The 26,399-nt window shown below is 40.8% G+C and overlaps 1 protein-coding gene across 1 annotated transcript; it reads right to left on the bottom strand.

Moving 5' to 3' along the window:
- Window positions 1-2,286: 2,286 nt before the first annotated feature.
- On the bottom strand, window positions 2,287-26,399 carry SACM1L (SAC1 like phosphatidylinositide phosphatase; the record flags this gene model as incomplete). The annotated part of the gene is made up of 20 exons (XM_079538039.1): window positions 2,287-2,423; window positions 2,889-2,946; window positions 3,624-3,716; window positions 3,799-3,892; window positions 4,344-4,416; window positions 4,527-4,596; window positions 4,820-4,958; window positions 7,448-7,546; window positions 8,041-8,120; window positions 8,206-8,274; window positions 8,714-8,800; window positions 8,985-9,070; window positions 9,826-9,927; window positions 12,348-12,381; window positions 13,716-13,775; window positions 16,669-16,818; window positions 17,748-17,875; window positions 20,309-20,383; window positions 21,887-21,984; window positions 26,347-26,399. The coding sequence occupies 20 exons, from the start codon at window positions 26,397-26,399 to the stop codon at window positions 2,287-2,289; spliced, it is 1,785 nt and encodes a 594-aa protein (XP_079394165.1).

The following is a 26,399-nucleotide window of genomic DNA, read 5'->3' as shown; positions in this document are numbered from 1 at the left end:
AAAGGCGCGGGGGCCGCGGGGCCTTCGGCGGGCAGCGGCGGCCGCCCCTGGGGGCACGGAGAGCCCTCGGCGGGAGCGCCGCGAACGCGGGCAGAGAGGAACGGGGCCTCCGACGAGCGGGCCGCGCCCCAGCAGCTCTAGCGGCCGCCACCGGCTGCGATCAATGGGCGGAAGCTGCGCGGCGGAAGGGGCGGGCCGCAGCGCGCCTGCGCGGGGCTGAGGGCGGGCGGGCGCTGGGGGGGGGCTGCACTGCCGCCATTTTGGAATTGTGAGGTGAAGCTGGGGGAGGACCGCCGGCTCGAGATTATACGGGTCTAAGCACCAAAGCAGTACATGTAGACCGCACCAGGGATGCTTCCATGTTAAGTAGTAGATAAGGACCTCAGGCACAAAACGCAGCTGCCAGGATCTAGAAAAATCAGATTTTTTTTATTGTCATTGATGAGTACACTGTTGTGATTTCAGCAATACAGACTCTTTGCAAAGCACTGAGCTCTGGCTGCCCTCCAGCTTTGAGAATCCACATTAACCTGTCTCTCCCTCCATCCGTACACACACTGCACAGCTGGTCTTTGCCACAACAAATCTGTTATTGTGTTTATTTTTTAAAAAGCTGCAAAGATTCAGTTCTAGACTGCAAGACAACAGAACAGAGTTTCAAGGGGCAGCTGCCCAAGAGCCATAAGAACCGTTACATATTGAGTCTATGGTGTTCCTGCACTTTGTGTCCATGACAGAGGTGACATTGGAAAAAGAAGTCAGAGGAGGTTCCAGTTAACCACCAACTGGTATTCCCAGCACAGCATCTAGAAGCAGACAGAGGCATGGCGAGTACTGGTGTTTATGCACAAGTTATGCTCACAAAGAACCAGAGGCCTCCAGCAACATTCAAGGTTAAATTGAACAGATAACTGCAAGTCTGTACACGGTTTCAGTCATAACACAGTGAAATACTGGAGTATGAGTGCTTTGTGTTCTAACCTCAGTAATGACAACTGTGCTAGCTCTAAGATTCTACACATTTCTCCCCTCATTTACATTTTATAACTGCAATCTGAATATACAGCTGTACTTACAGGAAATATTAAACAATGCGCGGTGCCTTAAGCAAGTTTCATCGCTGGTTTTGAACAAACCATATAAAATAAGTGACAAAATAGTTTAAAATTGGTCCTCGAGTAGGATTACTTATTTTTATACAGCTTGGAAGCACTAAATTTAAAGACACACATTTATTGTTAACCAGCACATGTTATTTTGTAGCTTTAAAAAACTTTTTTCCTTTAAAGTGTGTTACATCATCATGCATGAAAAGCAAGAAGCTGCTCCCAAGTGCAACATGGCATTAGGGTGATATTTCCTCCTCCGATTCATACTCCTTTTTTTGTAAATTATTCCAACAACAAGAACAAAAAGAACAGAGGCAGCTGATTAGGAAAACAATACCAAGTTCACCTTTTGCATTGCGACCATTCTTGAAGTGATGGAGTACTTTGGGCCTTTAGCATAAGGAGGGTTTGATAAACCCCGCAAGGAGTTTTACATTCTTTGATTTCATTTACATCCTTAGAAAAAAAGAAAGAAGTATTTTCATGAGCTAACTAATGAATCATCATCTGGAGACTGCAGTACTGAAACAGTGCAAGACGTTTGCAACTTCAGGAGCATCCAATTACAACTCTCACTCAAACAATGATTAGTAGAATATTGCATCGGTCATAGACAACACAGGACAAAAAGGTCATTCTGGATGAGCGCTAGGATTCAAAAAATCCTGAATATTTAGTGAAAAAACCCCCCACACAAATATGCATGAAGGACTTGGACCTTACCACAGCAAAAGCAATCCAGCTACGAGCCTTGGAACAAGACTTTCTGTTGTTATGAAGCCTTATTTGGTCAGAGAACACAATTAGAAGCTCTTATTACCGCTTTAACATCCGGGTATTTTGACACATGAACAGCAGAGCTCTCTCCTGCCAACCGAAGTTCAGTCAGAACTGCACACACAGACAATGAGCTTAAGCCATTCACTTTACACTCTACAGCATTCCAGAAACCGAAAAGCTGCCCTTAACCATTGAATTCTCAGTAAAGTGGGTGGAGGCCCTTCACTAATGCAATATTCCAAAGACCATTGCAACTGAGACTGTTTCTCTCCCCCTCCAGCGCTGCCAATGAAGAATGTCCATAAGACCACTATTTAGTGTGGAAAGCAGGTCAGTAGAGACTCCAAGTGTGGCTTGAGGAATCCTCAGTACCAAGCCGCTTTCCACACACACAAATTCAGTCCATCTTCTCTTTCTGGACCAGCTTGGGTGCATCTACAAAATCCTTGCCATTGTAAAGGATGATGGCAAAAGTTCCAAAGCTTGCAGTTCCCCAGAAAAGCACATAGGCCAGTGTCTCAGTCCATGTATCACCTGCCAAAGTCAGACAAACACTCTAGTTCATCTCCAACGATCAGACAATCTATGTACAATAACAAAACATTTCAAGCCCTCCCACAGATATCAAATGAAGTTAAGAGCGCTTCACAGGCACTGAGGCTTTTCTTATACCATTTTCTATTTCCTTACCTAGAAGGTGACAAGTCAAAGTCACTTATTTGTAAACTAGCACTGTCTGCCACACAGTTGTTTGTGTACTTTAAGCAGATGGCTATGGAGGTCACAGATGCAAGAACTTTATTGGCACAAACACTCGGAAATTTAAGGAAAAAAGAAGAAAGCCTTTTTTATTCCTAGCACAGATTTAGATTAGAGGAGACATTCATCACCTCAAGCTTATGTCTGTATCTCACCTTTCTGGTCTGCTTTTGTGGAGAAAAAAAAAAAAAAAATCTACTCAGTCAGAATAAAGTTTGGGGGCAATTAATTGTGACTTACCAGCCATTAGCAAACAAATGATGCACATGGAGAAAGCAACCACCATAATAATAGGCAACTGGGAAAAGAAAAAGGTTAGTTAAATGATGCAATAGCACATACATTCCTTAAATTCCTTGAATCTAAGGCTGCAAAGCTATTTACTTGCTTTGCCATCAAGTTGCTTTGAGTTGTCAGGTGCAACTGTAAAATTTTGGATTGTTCCAAATAGTGCTCAATAATAGTGACATTCAGAATTAAAATTTATCTTCTATATATTAGAAGAGATGTGATGTAAAGGACATTTTTCCTTTAAAAAAAAAAGTACACCAGCTACCACTTAAACCCCTCGTGTCCCCAAGTCCCATTTTGCTATAGAGAAGGGAAAGAAGAGAAAAAGGCAGAAAAGTTTTCCTCATGTTACAGTCTATGCCTCTGCATAAAGCATGAGAAAAGATTTTCACAAGCTTCTTCTGCAGAATGAAAGTCATTGATGGTGACTGGTAGGATTTCTCCCTTCCCATCTGAAGCAGATTTTAAAAAAGCAAGCAGCAGTTCTTTCAATACCTCAAGGACACTCCGCTTTCTGTCAAAGGAACGGTCTGTGTTTAGTCCCACAAGCAGGCATCACAGAAACACAGCCACATTATAGGGACACTCAATTACTAAGTAGACAATTTCTACTTAGTTTTATTAATGCAAGTGACTAAAAGGTTTCATGTTTGGAAAAACATGAATTGAAGTCTCCATACTCACAGCTAAGAACTTCCAGTCTTTCTTGACATGTAGAGGACTAGCAGATTCTACTTCATCCACTGAATAATTTCCCAGAAAGAGATCAATAGCATCCTGAGAGAGAAACAGAGCAGAAGTTGAAATGTACAGCAGTATTTATCAAATACATTTTCCCACAGTTAAGAGCATAACTTACTTGTCTAAATCCATCAGAAAAGTTATTTTTGTAGTAACGTATTAATGAGTTCCAGCCATCCATTATTAAGCCCCACTGAGTCCTCTTCCCAGTTCTGAAAAAGAAATTTCAAATATTTATTACATACTTGTGCATTCAGGACAAGTTTTAGATGCAGTCCTTCCACTGTTCAAACGCATTCTATTTAATGAGTGCACATACAGACAGTTACCTAGTGCTGCCTCTACATTATTACCACACACACTTGTTACAAGTTATTGGAAAACAGAATTACACTTCTCTCCATCCTATGATACAAATGTACCTTGAAGATGTGCTTTTCTTGTTTCTATTTCTAGATTGCCTTTTCTCCTTTCACACACACACAAAGAATAGCATTCTTCTGTAGATTCCAGTCTCACCATTTTACCAATTGAATCAAAACACCACAAAGTTCATTAATAGCCTACATCCCAAGTTAATGATCTTTTTGGATGTGAAGACCTAAAGGAAGCCCCAGACATACACAAAAACCCAGAAGACCTTTACAAGAAAGGCAGACTTGCCTTGTGTAATCTGTCTTTAAGGCACCAGTCCCAGCATACTGTTTGGCACAAGCATTAGCATTATCAGCCCATGCTGTAAACAGGAAAACATTGAGAATGTTAAGGAAGTTATGTACTGCTTGGAAAAGTGATTTAGTTAGTGGTTGTTTTTTGGTATTTTTTTAAGCTTTATGAGCAGCATACCATTTTTGTAGATTTTCTCAAAGTCTGCTTGCTCCTCAATTCTCTGTCCAACATGCAAGACACCTAGCCTCTGAAACAAAGCAGATGGAAGCAAGCTAGAAATACATCAGAGATACTAGGATTTGCTTTCAGAAAAATCTGTGTGCAGTAAACTAGAATCCAGTCAGTGCTTTTCACAGTAAATGTTACAGTAACTCAAGTATATAAGCTCTTTAGGATTTCATTGCATTTCAGTTTCAAGTAGAATTCCTTTCTCCTCTTAAGAGCTTGTCAAAAAAGAACTAAGTATTTACCTGAAGCTGGGCTTGAAGAGATCGGCGTGCTAACAAGCTCTGAATCACATTTGTCCTATCCAGGCAGTCCATACAGTTACTGCGGAATATTCCTTCCTGCTGAGTCACGATTTTACCCTCCGAATCAACTAGAAAATAACTAAAACATACAATGTATAAATAGCTAGGTGCATTGGAACAAGTAAATATTCCAGCAGCCAAAATACAGTTTCCAGAGCACGTGAAGAATTGTTAGCTGTGCCTTTTGACATGTGATACCACCCTGCATTCTTCTCCTCCCATGATGAAAAGCAGTATCAATACATGAACATGTGTAAATCTTCGGGCAGTACTCACTGTCATTCAGCAGTATTGAGCTATAGGCCAATGGAAGAGCAGCTACTGGTGCAACAACAGTGACTGAAGTTGTATGTTCCTTTATGTCCACAATTACCACAATCATTAGGAAAGCATAAATATTAAAGTAACCAGCTCTGGGTCTGTATACCTGATTACCAGCCTCAATCCAGTCATCATGACACAGTAAACTGCGAGGAACACTTCTTCCAGAAAGTCGTTCAAATTTTTAAGGCAACTACCAAAAGTCTGCTCCCAGCAGTGCTCATACTCCTCCTCTCCATCATACAGACATCTGCAGGAACATCCCTTCCCCCCAACAACTACACATTTGAATCACCCCAACCTTTTTAACCAACTAAACCATACAGGTTTTTTCTTCGCCACTTAATTGGCATTAAAAAAGCTCCTTTTCAATACTGGATTGGATGAACATATTCTAATAACTGAGCTGATAAAACAAATACACAAATCAAATGATCAGTTGGATGCATGGCTGGGACTTGTCCTACCATAGAATTAAACTTCCAGTTGCCGAAAGATTCACAAATCACATTCTGTAGATTAAGTTACTCCTTCACTTAATTATGAACTCTGAATTTGGACTAGTGTACGATCCACTGTTACTGTACAGCATTTTAAGACAACAATCAACTAAAGATGCATGCAGTACAAAAAAATACCAAAAGCCTGACACAAAAGCATATTTTTACTTTGATCAGCCTTGTGTTGACAAGATCTGGCTTGGTAATTCTTGGAGAACTAGTTTTGTTAAACTGCTTTCCATGTTGAATGATTAAAGTAGAGTTTACACCTATGAAATCCCCACTTTCCACCTTTCTCCCAAGTTTTGCCTAGAATTGGTATTAGGATAATCAGCGTAGATGAGGAGCAGACACTTCTGGTCAATGACAGATTAAGTGATATATCCCCTGCAGCTGCTTAAAAAAAAAGAAATAATGTTTTAAAAAACAAGAGAAGAACAAGCATTCTGTCAGATTTGTCACAACAGGATTCAATCTGCAGAAGAGTTGTTTGCCTCTCACAAGGGTGCAAGAATTTAAGTGCATCGGAACTCATTTTCCTGTTTAAATGGTAACAGAGGTCACTCAAAGTGAAATAAAACATGGCATGATAGAAATGACCTCATCTTGAGAAAGAGCCTTATTTTCTGTGTCTCATTTTTATAGACACATTGCTTCCTTCCTTCGTTTCAAGGAAACTTGCTTATTGTCAGCTGCCATTGGAGGCTGACAAAAGAACCATATGATACAATTCTCAGCATTCACTCTAATGAAGGATTCTTGCTGAATAAAAAGCCTACCCGTGTATTTCCCGTTCTCCCAAGTGCTCTGAAGTTGATTTATCTTTTTGCATTTTAGAAGGCTTTGGGGCTTTCTTTTGGTGGTGAGGAGACTGTACTGGCTATCATATGACTAATTCATACTACTCTGACAGTCTTCATTCCAGGCAAGAGATCAACTCCTCTTCTAATCTGCAGCTCATCATCCTTTTTTGGCTCAACTGAATTGCTGCCAGTTCTGCAGCACCCCTGAAGCACAAACTAAACCAGTTGGCACAAGGCCTTAACGACAAAAGGAAGTAACCAGAAAAACAGAACAAAGTAAACAGTGACCCTATCAATCTGCACATCTGTAAGTGGCAAAGATCAAGATGTGCATAAAACAACATGCTCATGGGAGCAAACACAGACTAAGTTGATGTGGATGCTTAATCCACAAGGAACTAGATTTTATTTTTAGTCATGTAAAATTAGACTAGCCTTGTTAGGTAGTAGCAAGGTATAACAATCAGGACTAATGCAAAACACAAACAGTGTGCAGGAATGTAAATCACAAAGAACAAGCGTGGGGCCAGGAGAGCATGACACCATGTAGCAGAACAGCTTGCTATCAACATATGGAATTACCCTTGGGTAGAAAGATACCACCAAACGAGACAGCTTTTTATAACTTCACAGTTGCATGCATACTGATTTCTTCAAATTGTTTACCCAAAGACACTTCTCAAGGCACAACACAGGGCTGCTGTGATTTTCTGAACCACTTCACTGGGACATGAAGTGGGCTCTGTATCTTACATCCTAACTGATCTCCATCCTTGCACTTGGTATTAGAAAGAGAGAAGAGATATGGAAGTACTAACAGCATGTATAAGAATATGATGCATTTACAAGCTTTACAAGTCTGTTTTAATGTGCCTTATAACAATAGAAACTGTGAGAAAGCAGTCTTATTTTGATTCTTAATTAAGAGAACCACCAAGTCTTACCTAAACTCGTCTTGCTGTTCTGCTAGTTGATCCAGTAAAATCTGCAGCCGATCCCATCTCATCCGACTGCACTCCTTATGGAAGTCAAACGCTATGTATCTGTTCAGAGGAAGAACCACCTTTTTAGAATACTTACTGCAGTGAAGCTCTCAAAGATCCACACATCCATAAAACAAGCAGTGACAGAATTTACACCTGTGCATCTTGTCAGTGCTCTGTAATCTTTCTGTGGCTGCTCCCTTGCTATGCATGGCGACCTCATTTACATTTCGTTACAAGACACCATTAGCCTGAGAGAGCACTAGCTATTCATTCTGAGTTCCAGCTAGTATATTTTCTCCAGAAAGCACACAAAAGAAATGCACCTGATTTCACCTGTGTCATTACCATAACCTTTTGACTTCCTCCTTTGTCCTATTTGTCCCACCTTCAGCCTCACCTGTGCATAAAAGCTGAGGTAGAGGCAATGGTCCATAAATGGTTCATACAAACAAAACATCAACAAATCAGCTATTTAATAAAGGCCTTGAAAGCATGATCACTGCCTCAGAGGCAATGCTCAGTTTTCCAACTCAAGGAAGTATCACATGTACCTGACCATTCCATTTGCCATGCTGTTCACCATTTTTGCAAATGTCTGCTCCAGAGGCAGCTCAGAACCCTTTTGGTTAACCTGGAAAGAAAGGAAAAGACAGCATTATTTGTAAACCTGCTTGAAAGAAGAGCAGCTTTCTCAAGAAGAACAAGGGAAAGCATACCAAGTTAACAATCATCTGCTTTCCATAGCTGATTATTTGTGAGTCAAAATGTCTTTGGAAGCCATCCATCTAGAAAAGAAAGGAAATGCAATGACAGATTTAAGATCTGATCTACAAGAAACCTCCACAATTTTCAGTGATACAGCATACACAGTTTTATAGCAGTGTTTGTTGTTCTCTACTGTGTTTACACACTTGATTTTCACTCCCCCACACACATTTTCTCTTCCTCCTTGCTCCCCCCCATTCAGCTCTCCTTAAACAAGCTATAGATAAGTATTTTCCATCTACTAGAACAAGAACCAAAGAGAAAACACTACCCTCATTCACCCTAGGTGTTCTTTTTCAGGTACTGGACGTCTTCCATAGAACACAAGACTTTTCACCGCTACTCAAAGATCCTCTATCCAATATTGCTGACTTTTATTCTTCTGATTCCAGTCTGTCACACTATCCATCTACACAAGCCCAGAAACGCATTAGAACCCCAAGACAAACACTCACATACATGATTTACTGACTTGCTGATCTGCGGCTTTGGTTTATACTTGAGGTTTGGTCTCTGAGACCAGAAAAAAGGAATTGATCCGCGGGTCTGAAAAAAGAACATAACGGTTTTAAACAACAAAACTTGCTTTCAAATGGCAAGTGAGTCTGTAAATCAGAATGGTTTGGCTGACACGCATTTTTTAAAATGCACATATGCTGTATATTGTAATACAGACAGATTTATCAACACATGTCTTAAGCCAGTCAGCAGCTTGTTACACTGACCTTACCTGAACAAATGATGCTTTGCTCCCCTTGTAATGCACAATTTGTTCTGTTTCAACAAAGTTAGCTGCGTGCCCCTCTGAATCGATACCTAAGCAGGACAAAGACCTTGTAAAGAGCTCAGGGCACAGCAGAACAGCAACAAGGTATCAAGAGACTTTCCACCCTCAACTTCCAAGCCCTCAAAGTAAGCATGAAAACCCCAAAACTGCCTCAAGATGGCAAATTAAAAATGCCTCTGGCAGACCTTTAATATGATCTCTATCAAGTGTAGTTACTGAAGAACCACAGTTGTGCTTATCACATGTTGTGAATTATAGTCCTGATTACAGTCCTAGAAACTGAGTAGCTGAATAGAAAATAAAGCCACTGCTTTGACACTAATAACTACAATTCAGTAGCAAAGGTACTGCAGAAACTGACTTATTTCTTTAAAAGCATGTATTATTGAGACTCACACAGAACAAGCAGTACTTTAAAGCCATTTCCTCTTCTAGTTTTTGACCTTTAATAATTGGAGAACACCACTACTCAGGGCTCCACAGCTGGCACCACCAGTGCTTAGTTTACTGCTAGGCCAGGAAGAGGTTAAATGCAAGTGCTGCCCCATCTAAATGGGAAAGCAGTAAAACTCCCTGCAGAGCTTCCGCAGAAATCTCTAGCAGGAATAAAGGAGAACTTCATCACACGGGGTTACCGGCGTATTTTTTGGAGCAAGGTACTTTTGATATAAGCTACAATTACATGCATTCTGCATTTGAGTCACTGAACAGCAGATGCTTTAAAAGAAAGACGCGTATAGATTGAATGTGCATTATGTTTAAGTAAATCCATTTGCTATTTTACCTCTTACATAATAGCGTACACCAGCTCTGAAACAGCTTCTTCTGGAAACAAGCAGCCAGTCAAAACACTTGCCATTAATAGAACAAGAGTGCATAGAGATAACTGATGAATAACAATAAGGAAAAAAAGCCAAACTTTTCTTACATATCAGCCAGCAGCCAAAGTGAAGGAACCAAAAGATAACATCCAAAGAAAGCTGTAAACATTTCCTGCTCAGAAACAGACACTAAACTTAAGAGAAAGTACCTTTTCTCTATCAGTATATGCATCTCAAAAGACAAGATAGAGGGGATGCACTGATGAACGTGCATTAGAACTGCTATAGTTTTTAGGAAGTGGGACACTACAGAAGATTATCTAGCCTTACTGTTCCACACATATCATTAAATGAACTGTTTTCTGCAGTCCACAGCTGTTACCCTGTTAAGCCATGAACTAACGGATACAGCAGTCTTACTGCTTCTTGCCCGTGCTGCTTTCAATGAAAAGGACACTCCAAAACTTTCTTGAAGTCTTTAAGAAGTGTACTTCAGCTATGGAAGCCTTGCATGTGTGAGTACAACACACATCACATCTACAGATTTCAGAACTATCACAGATGTAGACTGGCTTTCAAATCCACACATAAAAACGAGAACGCATATCAAGCCTTCAGTACGAACTTCTTATGGAAGCATGCTTTTCTGCTTGGGCTAGACACTCACAGTGGCAAATGCACCATAACCTGTGACTAAGTTTAAGCAAGAATTGAACAGGACATTAACAAATACTTCCAAGTTTGGATTCTTGATCTGTGCTGCTTATAATGCCCATTGTTTGGATTAGAGCAATTTATGCAGTCTAAAATAGACCAGCATTCCTCATGAATGATTTCTCCAGGTAGATTCAAAGGCTTTCTTCCTCTGTCATTAACAACCAAAACATAACTCGAGAATATTCATAGGACCAAAATTAGCAATTTTTACAAGCTGCAGCAGTGGCATACTGTATTGAAAGAATAGAATAGAATCCTCAGGAATAGAACCTGAGGATAACATAAATCGTTGGACGTTGGAGCATTAACTTCTTCCAAAGCACTTTATTCCAGAATTGTAACACAATAACTGGCTCATTGTTGTTGGCAACTTGTCACATATACTTAAGAGGAAAAGACATAACTGAGTGTTCTTGGTGGGTGCAATGTTTTCTTTTTGGAGGAGGGCAGGCTGAAGAGGAGGAGGGGGCAGTAGCAAGTCTACAACATTAAAGTTAGCAAGTCTAAAACATTAAAGTCATACAACATTATCAGTTGATTAAAGTCTTCATTACCCAGGTAAGTCTACTATCTCTCATCGCTGCAAGACTAGAACCCCACTCAAGATGCTGAACAAAATATACATAGGTTTCTGTGGAAGAAGATCTGAGCTTAATGAATTAGCCTGTAGTGAGACTATGACAGTTCTGCTTCGGGCTTTTTCTATCATTTTAATCACACACACACAAAAAAGTTTCTTTGAATTCTTGGTTAACGTTAGAATTACAGCACTGCATACAATTCATGCTAATTGTTTATATAATAAAAATAGGACAGAGGAAGGTTAGCTGCAGTCTGCCAATTGCTAATTGCAATCTATCCAGATTCTTCCACCCAGCACCTGGCAGAGGCAGGATATGGGCTGCGCTGTTTTGACAGTTCCCTTTTGCTATCTTCCCTTGACTCTCCACCTACTCCCACAACATTTTCCATTAAATGAAGGCACAGGAAAGAAGAACTGGAGATCTGCCAACTGCTAACAGTCCTACCAGAACAACTGATACTGTCTGGAAGCCATTCTCTGCGCACATCAGAGCAATGTTGGCAACAGAATGCTGCCTAAGTTATTCTTCAGTCTTAGCCACTCCTTTTTGTACTGCCAAGTCAGAACCTGGGACTTGCTGTTGATCACACACTGCATGAAGAATATTGCTGCCAGAGAGCGTTAGGCCTACTTACAAGATTAAATTTTCTCCTTCTCACAAAAGAAAAAACCCCCACACTCAAGACTGATTTGCTAGAAAGGCTGTTAACCCTACATGCATGTGCAGGGAAAGCAACCGGCTAGGAGAATTGCTCCAGGAGCCTTTAGCAGAACTCCTCATCTTTTTTTCCACCACCAGGAAGATTCACAAGCATTCCTCCAAATCAAAACCACTCTCCCTTATTTTAAACTCAAAGGAAATGCTAGCTGAAGGTGTTCTTATAACAAAGTAAGAAGTGCTAAGGTTGATGTAAGAATTTGCTACATTCAACCTAACCTTTACTTCCTTGAAAAGCAGTTAGCTAAATCATGCCTGTAAAAATCAATTACACCAAGTCTTCAAAGTAGAATATTCATACAAGTTAACAAATAATGGGCTATCAAACCTGTAGAGTTCATATCAGAACAAAATACCATTAATTCTAATGTTACATTACCAACATAGCCAATGCAGCAACCCACGCAGCAGTCATTTTGCCACAGACTACTGGATTCAGTACTGGTGTTTACAGCACAAAAGGATACATCCATGCATCACCGGTGTAGCAAATCTATGGATCTGAAACAAACAAGGAAGCCACACAATGCATTTAGAATTAATAAACAATATCAGACAAAAAATGGTAACTAATAATGGTTTCTCTAAATGTTTTTAAATATAGTTCTATGCGCTTGATATTCATTACTTTTTCTTTAGGATGCAGTAATTCCTTCAGAGAGAACAAAATTTGAAGAAAACAGCAGCACTCCAACCCTTACCATACATAAAACTTCTGTAAGAGAGAATTCTTTGAGACTAACACTTGAAATGCCTGTTCCAGGATTTCTCCTACCCCCTCACTCCAGAGTCACTTGGATTTTCAACAAAATTTAAAGTTGAAGTCTTCCAGTACTAGAAGTCAGGTAATATCTCATTACCTGTAACTGTTACTGTAGGAAGCCACCTGTAGTCAGTATTAGGTCATGCTTCCCCTCATGTTGGTTATCTCCACCTTCAACTCTGTTTTGCCTTCTCCTTCTGTTTTCACCAACCAGCCACTCGGCTTTCTTTGCTCTTCCCAACACAGGTTCTCTGATTTCCCCAGCTTTGTTTGCATAGCACCTTCTAAAGCATCTACTCAGTCATATGTCTCTGGAATACACACAACAACCCTGTGCTACTACCTATCTTCACAGTCCAGAAGCAGAGCATAATCCAGCCTTTTCAAACAGTGCTTAACATAAAAGCACAACTCCACAGGATACTGAGCCAGAAACAGAAGCAGCACATCATTCACCTGGATAAATGGCAAGTACTGATAAAGAAAAGGTTGCTGTAGTGTAGACAATCTAGTAGGTTTCATGTACTTCTCAAATCTCTAAGTCTGGCCACTGATGTACGCACTACAGGCACAGCTCATAGTCAGGCACTTGTATTTACTGCACTAAATGAATTCAAATGTTACTTTCTGCCAATCTTCAGTTAAACTGAAAGAATATGAAGTGTTAGTCTTACTCAAGTTTCAGATTTACAACCCGCTCACCAGGCAAACAGTTTAAACTGCACCCACTGAGAAAGATGCTAGCCAGCCTTAGAGTACTGTGCTGAACCTTTCTTACACCTAACGATAAATAAGTAGTTACATTCTAAAAAGTTTAAGTACATGCTGTGCAGTCTAAGTTCTCCTTCAGGTGACACAAGCATGATCTCTGCAAATGCAGACACTTCCAATACTGAATACTGAGGATAATGACATAACATTGGACGTTTGAAAGTAGACTGTCACTGTACTGAACTAAAAGACAAATAGCCAAGCTACCTTAGATCCCAGCTGTATGAAAGAAGAGAATGCTGTATAATTTTATTAAGAGTAAATTCATTCTGTATCAATATAATGATTATAAAATGTTTACCTCTGGTTGAGCAGCAAATTCTCTAAGAAGATGCCCATTCCATACAAACCGTGGATCTGCCTGCAGCAAAAAAAAAAAAAACAAAACAACAAAGCCACGCTTTCACAAACTCTCAGTTCAGTTTAATTGAACATAAGGGCAATTTGGTTTGGAAGCCATGCATTATGCAAATTTAGGTGGGTAAGTGTATACGGAGGTGGAACGCCCTTTGTTCACCAGTACCATTAATAGATCTTCAATTAGAATTCTAGATAAAACTGTTAAAAGAAGAATTATCTGATCTGAAGAGGTTGCCAGACACTTCAGGTATGCTAAACCATTAACAATTCAGCTGAGGTATGAGAAGAACATTCAAGAGTTTGTATTACATAAACAGGGCTCAAAGAGATTATCCAAAACACTGATAGCAATAGCAGTGCAAGACTGCTCAAATGGGCAGAAGGTAAGTGTGTAAGGAGGCCGTATGCAATGATCAACAACTCAGAGAACCAAAAGTTAAACAACAGTTGTAGTTATACAGGAAAGAATTTACTTCCAGCCACATAAATGATCCTCAACTCCATGTTTCTCCTGTTCACAGCTCACCTCAAAAGCATCTTGGCCAGGTTGCTGAACACTTTCTAAAAAGCTACCAGATTAGTCATCAAAGTGACATTTGCTGCAGAACAGTGCAGGCTCTAGGGAGATGACACAGATTTCAACTCTAAGATGAGGCATACAAGACAATGCGTCAGCAAGGACAAGGATAATTCAACCTCAGTGTGAGAAAAAGGATAAACAACCTATTTCTGTTGGACAATACAGCAAGTAGGACTGGAACTACCACAAAAAAAAAAAAAAAAAAAAAAACCATGATGGATTGGTGACCTTATTTTGGGGTTGTTTCATTCTGCTAAAACTACTAAACAGCAACAAAGAAATCCACACCAGCTACCCACTAGACTTCTCTGGAAAAAAAAACTGAAATGCTTAAAATTGCCACCATTCTTTGACTAAGTCACTATATTATAATAATGAATATGAAATTACATTTAAATGGTTTTAGCTAACATTTGTATTTACTTCAAACTCTACTTATTATTATATTATTATTTATATACTGTGCTTTGCCTTACAAACAACCTTGTAGGATGCCAGTTTTAGCACAAACCAATCTTTTCATGTCAGCAACCAGTCTCTCTTACAAGAGTATCTCAAAACAACAAAAAAGCATTTGATAATGCAAAAATGGTCCCCAGCTATCAACTGGAAAATGTGAGCTTTTCATGGTTTTGCTCAAGTCTTGAAAAGAGAAAATGAACTGCTTCCCTAGAGCAGGCATTTTCAGTAACCAAGAAGCTTCAGAGGTTGGATGGTCACAGACAGAGGGTTGAAGTCAACAGATTTACATCTGGGAGGAGGGCGGTCATGAGTGGTGCCTCCAGGTGTCTGTTGCTCTCCAACTTCTTCATCGATGACAGAGGGATCAAGCACACCCTCAGCAAGTGTGCAGATGACACCAAGCTGAGCAGCGCAGGGATACAAAAAAAGGAAGGGATGCCATCCAGAGGGACCTGGACAGCCTAGAGAAGAGGGCCCACAGGAACCTCATGAGGTTCAACAAAGGCAAGTCTGAAGTGTTGCGCTTGAGTTAGGGAAATTCCAGATACGTGCAAACTGGGAGAATAATTCCTGGAGAGCAGCCCTGCTGAGAAGAAGGGTAAGGAAGATGATTGTTTGCCTTCATGAAGCCACATCTGGAATACTGCATCCAGGCCTGGTATCCCCAGCACAAGAATGTGGAACTGTTGGAATGGGTCAAGAAGAGATGGAACATCTCTCTTATGAAGAAAGGAGGAAGAATTTGGGCTTGTTAGCTTGGAGAAGACTTCAAGGGAAATCTCACTGCTTCTAGTACTTGAAGGGAGCTTACATGCAGGAAGGAGACTGACTTTTTATATGGTCTGATAGGCCAAAGGAGAATGGTTTGGAAATGAAAAAGAGGAAGTTTAGATGCTGTGAGGAAGTTCTTCACTCAGAGGGTGGTAATGCACTGGAACAGGCTGCCCAGAGGAACAGTGGATGCTCCATCTCTGGATGCATTCAAGGTGAGTTTGAATGGGACCCCAGGCAGCCTGATCCAGTGGGTGGCAGCCATGCTGATGGCAGAGTTTAGAACTAGGTAATCTTTAACATCTCTTCCAATGTAAGCCATTTTATGGTTTTCTGAAGTCAAAGGCAAACCATCTGAAATTCCTTTTGAATTCATTTGAAACAGACATTTTGAAGTACTTCTAACCTGCTTAATCTCAAAATCTGACATCACAGCTGAATATACTTTCGTAAGATCATGCTACTAACAAGCTGTGAGGCTGAAGGAAGAATGAACTACTATGCTAGCTGCAACCCCCAACAGTTTTGATAGGACACCACAGTACTCAGACTTCTGTACCAAAGCATAATACATGACTTACTTCCACTCTTATTCTAAGCACACCAAAAAGCAAATTAAGTTGATGGAATGTACTTTGCACACCTAACTGGTTGCTTCTTTTTCCTCCTACTGCCAGCTTCTTATTTAAGAGAACTACCCCAGTACAACTGGATTGACAAGCTACTGAGTTTAGCAATCGAGAAATAGGAAGAGAAATAAAAGCACAGTTATAAAGGCTTACATCTAAGTGACACACAAATCCATTTCACTCATTTAGTTTAATGACTGAGATAGTAAAGACATTTTCAGCTTAAGAGGATCATAAACTCTAACACCATCTGCTACGATTTAACATTTCATTATAAAACATTGTAGAAGGTTTAAGCTTGAGAGTAGTAGGCACACTGATCTCATCAACATCACCCTAAAAAGTTTGAGACAGATAGTATTTAAGTGATGTCCAAAAAAACTGAGTAAAATATACTTACATCATGCAGAACTGACAACAGAGACAGATACAAAGCAACAAGAAATCCTTACCCTCTCCAACAGGCTCATCTCCTGGAACTCTGGGCTGGTGTTGGCTAATCGTTGCAGGGTGTGTGTTAGGTCATAAGTTGTTGAGAAGTAAAACCCATCCACACTCAAAACATGACTAATCATTGATAGAAATACCTTATTGTCCTGTAACTGTTAAGAGAAAGGAGAAAAAAATTATCATCAAAATACCTTATTTTTAAGAGCTATCACTACTTTACCTAAAACTATTTAGACTGCAAAAGAAACTTTACTGCCAAAATTACCCCAATTACTAATCTGTGTTCTGATTCCAACTTCAATTAGCCTCACTCCTTTCCTGAAAGAGCATCAGATTCCCTTCCAGCTCTGTCGGTTACACAAACTCATCTACTCTTTATCAATCCACAACACACATATTAAAAAAAGCCTTTGTCCTTTTCCTCCCTCTAAAAACCAATTTGCCCCTGCTGAGTAATCACATGATTGAGTAATTCCTTAGGTTAAGCAAGGTGGATAGCCAGATGTGAGCAAGGCAGTTTACTGTAGAACAGTAAAGCTGTGAGAAATATATAAGAGGAAGAGAGTTGTGATTTTATGGAGTGGCTCAGGAAGACTGTTTTCTAATAGACTGCAAAAGCGTAGCACTAAAACATCTCTGCAGTACACTGCACAGGGAAAGCATTCATTAAGGCCCTCAAAGGGAAAGATGATAGATAGTCAGGAACAAGAACATGCAGCAACATAGGCAACTTCATCCTACCACACTGTACCATCCTAGAAAGGAGAAAAGCACACAACTTATGGATCAAGCTCAGTGAGACTGATATTCCATGTTGTACAACATCAGCTGGTTATCCTGAATGACATAACTTACATGTATTTCAACCCAAATATCCCAACTATTACTGTAGTCTGAACCAACCAGAGGAAAGAAAAATGTAGTTCAGAGAGATTCATAAAACAATAAAACCACTCACTCAAACTAAAAACCAACACACTCTGGTCCACTAACTTTCACAGCTCCATCAAGTTCAGTTCTGTGGTAATGGAGACCAACAGAAGAATTTCCTCCCCACTTCCCCCAGTCAATCCACTTCTACCTGAATATCAGTTAAGTGCAGCATGGTCTTTTTGTAGGAGAGGATGTCAAAGTCTGTCGCTTTCCAGATTGCATGACTGAAAATCTCACCTACTTTCTTCTTTTTTGTTATTACAATAAGATATGTCCCTGTAAATCAGACAAAAGCAACATTTTTTGTAAAGCAGATATACATATGAAGAAGATCAGTCCATAACCATATACCAGAAAACTGAAATCAATGGGAAAGAGTGAGGTTTCTTCAAGTCCCAGATAGAACTTTGTTCATTACAGCAGCAAGCAGCTGGAGTAGAAACAAATGCACTTACAAAGGTACCCACATCTCTATACTAGCAGATCTTGAGCTACTCAAGAAGTGTAAGGAATTCACAGAATAGACAAGGAAAAAGAAGCCATAGTCATGATGCAGAGCAAAGGGGGTTTAAATTCTTAAGATTTCCAATGTAGAATGTAATCAATTGCTCAGTGCTTCCCAAATCATGTTCAAGCATGCAAAAGAAACCATGCTTTGGAATCTAAGAGGTCTAGTCCTGTTATACTCAAAAATATATTTGTCCCATTAGGTTCAAAATAAATGAAACAGGAGGGGTTTTGTTTCTTTGTTTTAATAATTTAAAAGGGTAAGCTTGCTGCTTTCCTGGTTGAATAAATAACAAGCAAAAAAGTATCATGAAGGTATGCTCTAACCAATTAATTTAGATTTGCTGGACAATAACAAAACATAGCTTCATTTCAGTGCCATCTTGCTTTCAAATAAAGATGACTTCACAAAGCTGTATACTGGCAGAAAAAAAAAATCATTCACACATTGTATCACCATTAAACGTGTAGCTGAAGCTTCAGCTGAGCAGACCAATGAGCAGGCCTCAGAGAGGCACAAAAACAAAATACTTTTTTTTATTAATGCCTTAGTAAAAAGCAATCAACTTACTGAAATAGAAAGAGCTCATGTTACAAGCAGTATTTCTACTACTGTACCTAGATACGCACGCGCTTTTAAGGGCAGGTTAATTATTACTGGAGGTATCTAGCCTATGCACTAGACAGAGAACAAGTAGCACTCCCCTACACACCCTTCTTTCTTAAAGAAAAAAACCTCTTCAGCCCTCATTCTCTACCATTTATTTTGATGGAATAATTGAGGCTCTAGGACACTTGCATCTCTAGGTGTAAGCATCACTTTTGGTTGGCATGTCACAAGCATCCAGATATCTTACGAGAACCAGAATTATGTTCACCGCTATGCACAAAAGCACTGTATAAATACGTGTGTTTACACCAACATGAGTTACAACGCTGTCTTTTCCTATTTCAGTAGGTGACATTCAGTTTCAGATGTCAAACACTTTAAATAACATTTCAGCACTTTCCCCCCCGATACTGTAATAGACAAAAATATTAATGCCTGTTAAAGATGCTTCATTGATGGATACTGAATCAGATTTACAGTTATCACATATTAGTGACATGCCTAGCAACTGTTCACCAAACACTAATCAATACAAGGTACATACTAACAGAGCCATGCTTCAGCTGGGAAGAGGAAAAAGGATATTAAAAGAAGCTACATACTTTGGTGCAACACTCAGGTGAAAGAAAGTTATTACCAAATCTACAATTTGGAAAAATGCCACTGGGGCAGTGCAGTTTCAAGACAAGGACTAATGAAAGTACTTAAGACAGGGATGTCCATTACATTACTCTGTGTAAGATGCAGAATTTTAGCTTGGTATGTGAGCTGGTGAAGTTTGAAAGTTTAAGATCCTTTCAGAAGTCACTGTTCTGAACAGTGATACTTCAGTTGAAGAACGCCATAGCACGGTTGAACTTAAATCCTTTATTCGCATGGAGGCTTTCATTCACCTCATTATTACATCATTTTTCAGATTACATTAGTCTGTAGAAGGAACTGCAATTCAAAAGATAGCAATCTCTTCTTAGCTTAAGGCTTGTGAGTCATATTCATTTGTGGCAGTGACTACTGACATCTCACAGTAATTTGGGACATTTGGAAAAATCAGCTTAGTCTTACCTTACCCCATAAATCCCTGAGATGCAGGATTGTTCTAGTCCATTCTTTTTCTTTCAGTGCTGAGTTTTCTTCATGTTTTTAAGTTGCTGGTACACCATCATTACCTACAGAGCCATACCCACTTACCTAACCTCGTCACCTCATTTATTTATCAGCATCACTGAAGTCAAACTGCACAGTACATGACTACTACATCAAGCCCTCCAACTAAGATGAAAACAGTTACAGAGACCTTCATCTAGCAGAACAGCAGATGAAGTTGTTTGCATGCGTTTGAAATACGTTCTTAAAACTCATCAAGCTGGCAGTCAACCTTAGCTTTAGAGCAGCTACAAATTTGACTGTCATGAATATACAAGATGAACTGAATTTGGATACCTCCATACTCCAGCAAAAAGACGAACACCCAAAGAAAAGCCAATCACGCAGATGAAAGTGCAGCATCAGAGACCTGCAAAGACTATTCTTGTCTTTAACGTTACCTTAGCAATATATTTCTCTTAATTTACATAAGCACAGTTTTTTCTTACCTGCCACCAACCGTATTGTTCCCAAAATACCGTATATAGGTCTTGTCACAGCTGAAGGGGGAACATCTTTTTTAACTAAAAAACAAACAAACATGTATATGTAAATTTCAGAATGTTCTGTGAATGCATCAGAGCTACGCTGTCAAAGCTTCTTGGACAAATCAGGTTATGCTTGCATTGGAAGGAATGCAATGAAATTCTAAAGCCTGAGAGGGGACAGGAAAGGGGATTGGGGGGGCAAGGAAGGGATGCAGAAACACTCTAACCTAATCTGGTGTTCTGTTAAATCAAAAGAATCATTCAATTGAACACATTTAAGCTCAATGGTGATAGTTTAGCAAGAAGACTCCTGAACAACATATATTCCTGCCAGCTTCCAGAAGCTTGTTGTTTTAAAACTATCAAGACACCAAGGACAAATAAGCCACAAATGCTTGTGACTGCCATTCTCAATTTCTTCTTCTTAACCTCAGCTTATTTCCACCTCAGAAGCTTTAGCACACTGCTCCATTTCTCTGCAGAATACAACCAAAGCACAGATCTTGCAAGCAATATAATATTCCAAAAAACACACCAAGATCCAGAAGGCATCCAAACATCAATTATAACTGCTAACATGTTAAGCTTTCCTCTACCCACTTCTCTAGAATAGCAGAACAAACATCAAATAACTCCACACAATACAACAAGATACACCCACACAGTTCAGCATTCTCCCAGACTCTCAAGTCTGGACAACAGACAGTGCTCCATTCTTTGTGTGCTTTAAATACCACACAGGTTCATCTGATCAAACGTCAGTAATGGAAACTGATGCAGACTAGCAGAAGACTTTGGGTAGTCACCTCTACTAGCCATCTAGTTTTGTAGGGGTAGCTTTGAAGGAGAAATGGAGGTACTACACTAGAACACTAAAAGCACCAAAGGGATGGGTTCTGATGTGCTCATGTGTGAACATATCTAGTAAAGAATAAAGGAGTTGCTGCTTTTGTATTAATACCAGACAGACAAATGCTAGAATATTACTGAGATACCAACACCTGAAGCATCAAAACAGGGAAGTCACACATCACTGTAACTTCATGTCATCATTTAATGCAAGTCCTTTATTTTTTTTTATTTTTTATTTTTTAAAAGCATTGGGATCCCATACTGAAAGAAATATTAAGCCAGTTAATGTTCTGAAGAACTGACCATCAGCATACTTAAGAGTACCTGCACTGACACTTGAATCCATATTCACAACAGAACTAAGCTTACAGTGAGGTTGTTGCTGGCTTTTGTTTTTGTTTCTTAAAGGTTTTATGAAAAATCCAAGCTTAGTACTAAAATAAACAACTGCACAGCTGATTCAGCAAAAGCTGCAGGAGCCCAGCATTCAGCTCCTCCTTGACTGATCCTGAATTTGGGTTGGTGCAACAAGTCCATTTGGATTAGTCAGTTCTTACTGTTGAGACAGTTTTGCTGAAAACAGACAAGCACCACTACTATAAGATTTTTACAATCTCCTGAGAACACCTCAAACAAGAGAACAGAATGACAAACAGCTTATGCTGGGATGCACTGGGAAGGAAGTACCTGTAAGAGTGACTTCTGTGGAGACTCTATCAATAGCCAGCACATCATCTGCTCCATCATCACAGGCTTCCACATAGAACTTCTCTGGTGTTATATGCCTTTAACAGAATGGAGAGGAAAAAAAATTAAACAAGGTTAACCTTATTTATATTCTGCTCTGTGTTCAGGTGGCAGAGCCCAATCGATTTTGAACTCCATTTCAGCTGCAAGAAATCACCATAACATTCCCATTGGATTACTTCCTAACAGCCAGTGCACGAGAAGCAAATAAATCAGTTACTCAAAAATCCATGGCATGTTTATTAAACACCACCCTCCTTCATTACACTGGAGGTTAAAGACACAAAGCTGGGTTTACCTTCATATTGGTACACTACATAACTCACATAAACTTGAGCTTTGTCACTTCATAAGTCTCAGAGGCCAAAATACAATGACAGAAGTCAAACACTTCTTAATGCATCAGGAACTGAAGCACCACGTCCCTGATGTTGGCCCAGGAAACACAAAGCTGCGCTCAAAGCAGTGAGAGCATCCCACACTGGAGATAAATCAGTTAGAAACGACCCAGGAAACAACTGGAAAACTCAGCCATGCACCAGGGCGGTGTTTTTTTCGTTGGATGGCAGATCTTCTCAGGCTGTTCCTCCCTACACAAACCTCGCCTTCCTTCACATTTTTGTCAGTTTTTTTTCCTTGGCTGTTTTTCAATCCCTTCAAAGAGCCGATGGAGAATAACTCGGATCAGAAGAAACCCTGGCTCCCCTTTTGGCTCCTGCTTCTACTATTCCTCCCACTACAGTTTTTGGTCATCCTCTCTTACACAGTGCCTGTTCATTTCTCCTTTGCCTAAGCCATCATCTCCACAGGCACTTTTGACAGCTTCCACACAGCAGACTATATTCTGCTTTTGTACAACCTTCATTTTTGGCACCAGAGCCTGCCTTGTCCTTGGCTATGCAGTCACTGCTATCTCTAACCTGCCAAAACAGCAACAACTCTTCGCATAAATACTTTGCTTCCATCACAGCTCAAGAGCACAAACCCTCCCAAGATCTGAACTCCTCTCATCTACTTTGCATTACAGAAGGACCACTGCTGTCAGAGACTATTGCTGAGCATAGCTAAGGAACAGTCATAAATGAAAATATTTGGCACTGATAGCATAACTCATTACATTCAAGAACAGGAAAGATGTCAGCGCACTGCAGCCATCAAATTCACATTTCAAGTACTACTAAGGGTGGCTTGTAGCACATTCAGAAAGTCTTCCCCAATTTAGAAATGTGTGCAAACTGCTGCCAAGAGATACAACGATTCATCCTGTAGGATTGATTTCATCTTTACAATTCAAAGCTGAGGGGAAAGCACCTGTAAGAGACTTTGAGAAGACATACAAAGAAAACAAATCTTGGAAATTTTAATTTTATTTTATTTTTTTTTTTTTTTAATAAAAGGTTCTTTTTAATTATTTCACCTCATGTTGCTGAAGAATCACTCAAAAGGGGAAAAAAAAAAAAAAAAAAGGAGCACGGAGGCTACAATCAGAACACTTTCAACAATCTTGCCTTTAAGGTGCAAAACAACAATTCAGTGAAACCTCCATTGAAATGAAGCCTTCAGGTTTTCCAGTTTATCCAGTTGAAGCACTGCCACTTCCAAAATCACCTTGGGCACTGACGGATGAGAACTTCCAGGAGCACAGTAAAAGATGACTAAAAGGCTCAAACCAAATTAGTCCCTGTCCTCCCCAGAGCTGGGCTCAGCCTTGTGTTGTGTTGCAGCGTAGGCTTCAGATGCTAGAGGCATTTTTAATGCCCAGATGAGAGGTCATTCAATGCAGGCTGGAGAAAGGACAAGCTTGCCTATGAACAATTAAGATGTGATGAGTTTTAATTACACGCCCTTGTTGCTGAAGCAATTTCAGTAGAATCCGAGTCATGCGTTTGCATGGGAACAAGTTTGGTGCCACAGGAGGAATGGTTTACCTGCAGATCTTCCTGGAAGCTTCTATAAAAACAAAGATACCTTGAAATTACCCTAAAGGGAGAAAGTTTCAATACTTGCTGTTTTCCTTAGTAGCTAACTGTATTACAAGAGATTCTCTATCCTTCTTCACCGAATTCAAGTTCACCATATTCCTGCGCTTCAGGATAAGCGAGCAAAGAAAGTCATCCTCCCTCAAAAGCCATGAGCTGCAACTCCAGCCTTCACAAGGAAAAAAACACCTCTGTTGTATTTACCAGCTGCTTTGTGAATCACTTTGTGAAGATATTGCTCTTCCTTCCTAAAATCAATATCAAAACAACAGCTGTTCATTTCCCAACCCAAGTCACAAGACTGCACTACAAAAAGCATCGATTCTTACCATAATAGAAACATAGAAGGAAAATAACAACACTTGCTTACACCACTTACAGGGTTGTTTCCACTGACAGTTGAGATGTCTCTTTTGGTTTGTGTATGTTGTGATGCTTCACTTACTCTGTTTTTATTACAAAGCAGTGTTGTACATCATGAATACTAGGCAGAGCTGCATCCTACGTCGTAATTAGGCTGATCTAACAGACAAGAGTATTCCTACATCCAGATTTGGCATGACACAGAAGCCATCTCAGCCTGATGGAACCAAAGACAGAACCTCACTCAATACCACTTCAGCCTTCCATACCTCAACAGCCAAGCCCTTACTTCAGTGATTGATTATTTCACCATAAATACGTAACATTACTCTAATGCAGGAAGCTTTCTGAGAGCAGCCTCTGAACTCTGCAATAAAACAAGCCAAAAGCACATCCTGCACTGCGCAATGCATTTGCTGTGCTCAAGCACCAAAGCAGTCAGCAGTGGGCTACAGGAAAGATGTTAACAAGACACAGCTCCAGCAGCACGTTAAGTAACAGTGCTAACATACTGATGGTTGCAGCACTCCAGAGATTCCAGATTTTCTAGGTGAGCAGGTGTTCTAATTATACACCTACAATAAATATTACTCCTCAAGCACAGACAGCGCAAGAACTGGAGCATTTCCCATGGAGAAATAATTGCTGGGAAGAAAAAAAAAAAAAAAAAAAAAAAAGAGTACAATCCCAGGATTTTATGAAAAACCACCACCAAACCAACAGAAATATCTTTTAAAAGGAATTGTGACATATTAAAGGCACTGTCTCTTAATAATTATTTCCAGTTATATTTCATTTCAGACGACAATTTACTGCGTAACTCATTGCCCTTCTACATCAACAGCCCTGAGCTCCATCGTGGCAGACGAAGCAATGGGAGCACGCAGCAGTTCTTTACAGAGGTGTTACCCAAGTACTGAAAGCTCAGCTTAAGGAAAACAAAACCCAAAAGACAAAAATGCACTTTTGGGCTTCTCTCTCAATGCAGACAGGCAGAAAGCACCGGCTGTATACTACTGTAGTGCTGCAGCACTACTAACCAGCTCGATAACCAGTGCTGCAACTCAAATAGTTACACTGGTAGCAGAGAAGCTTGACAACAACATGTTAACCTGCATTGCTTGCACCTGACTGAAGATGAAGGCTTTGTGTCCTGTCCCTGCTTGTGACAACACAGTGTGCAAGAGGCCTGCATTCAGAGCTGGCTCTTGCAGCAGGGCCCTGCAGCACGCACTACAGCCCACGGGCTCCGTGCAGTGCCCTCTGACCTCCCAGAGACTTTTTACGAGGCCGTATCCAGACAAGTGCTTTTACTTTAAGAAAAAAAAGCCTCGCCAAGAAGGTCTGTGTGTCACAGGATGCACAGCAGCCGCTCACACAACTCACCTTCCCTCTTCCGCAGGCAAAAAGATCACAAGTTCAGCTCAGAGAAAGTCAAGCAGCATTAAGCAACAAGAGCAGCAGCGAGCTCCGTGCCACACGGCAGCGTTCTCAGTCAGCATCGAGGCTTCTGCACACAGGAGACCAGCCGCCTCCAGCATCCTCACACAGAGAGGACCACAACAAGGGGAGAAGCCCAGAGACTGCTGTACGTACAACAGCGTTACGGTAGACTGCGTGCGCTGGTCTCCAAGGACGGAGTCGTGTGCCCTGATCCCAAACACGGCCATTACATGGAACCGTAAGGTCAGGCCTAAGAATCGCTCTCAGACAGCGCTGCACTGAGCGCAGAGCTCGCAGAGCACACGCGGAGCTCAGGCGGCCGGCAGCGCCCTCGGGCTCACAAGGGCACCTCGCAGCCATTTCTGGCCGCCCGCAGGCAGCGCTCACGGCCGCCGGCCCGCGGCTATCAGCCGCTCGGCGGGAGCGCCTCGGCGCCGCCCGGCCGGCATCGCCCCGGTTACGTAACCGCTACCGCGGCACCGAGCGAAGGTCCGCGACCGCAAAGTTCAAAGGTTCGCCCTCCTCCCGGGCGGGCCGAGGGGAGCCGCCCGCCGCCCCGCCCTCGCCTCACGCAGGTGGCGGAGCCGCTCCCTGCCCCCCCCGGCCCTCACTCACAGCTTCAGGTTGGCGTAGGACGCCGCCGCCGCCGCCGGTCCCGCCGCCGCCAT

Source organism: Tetrao urogallus (assembly GCF_951394365.1).
Source record: "Tetrao urogallus genome assembly, chromosome: 7".
NCBI classification, from domain to species: domain Eukaryota; kingdom Metazoa; phylum Chordata; class Aves; order Galliformes; family Phasianidae; genus Tetrao; species Tetrao urogallus.
This window is presented reverse-complemented; position numbering and strand designations above follow the sequence as displayed.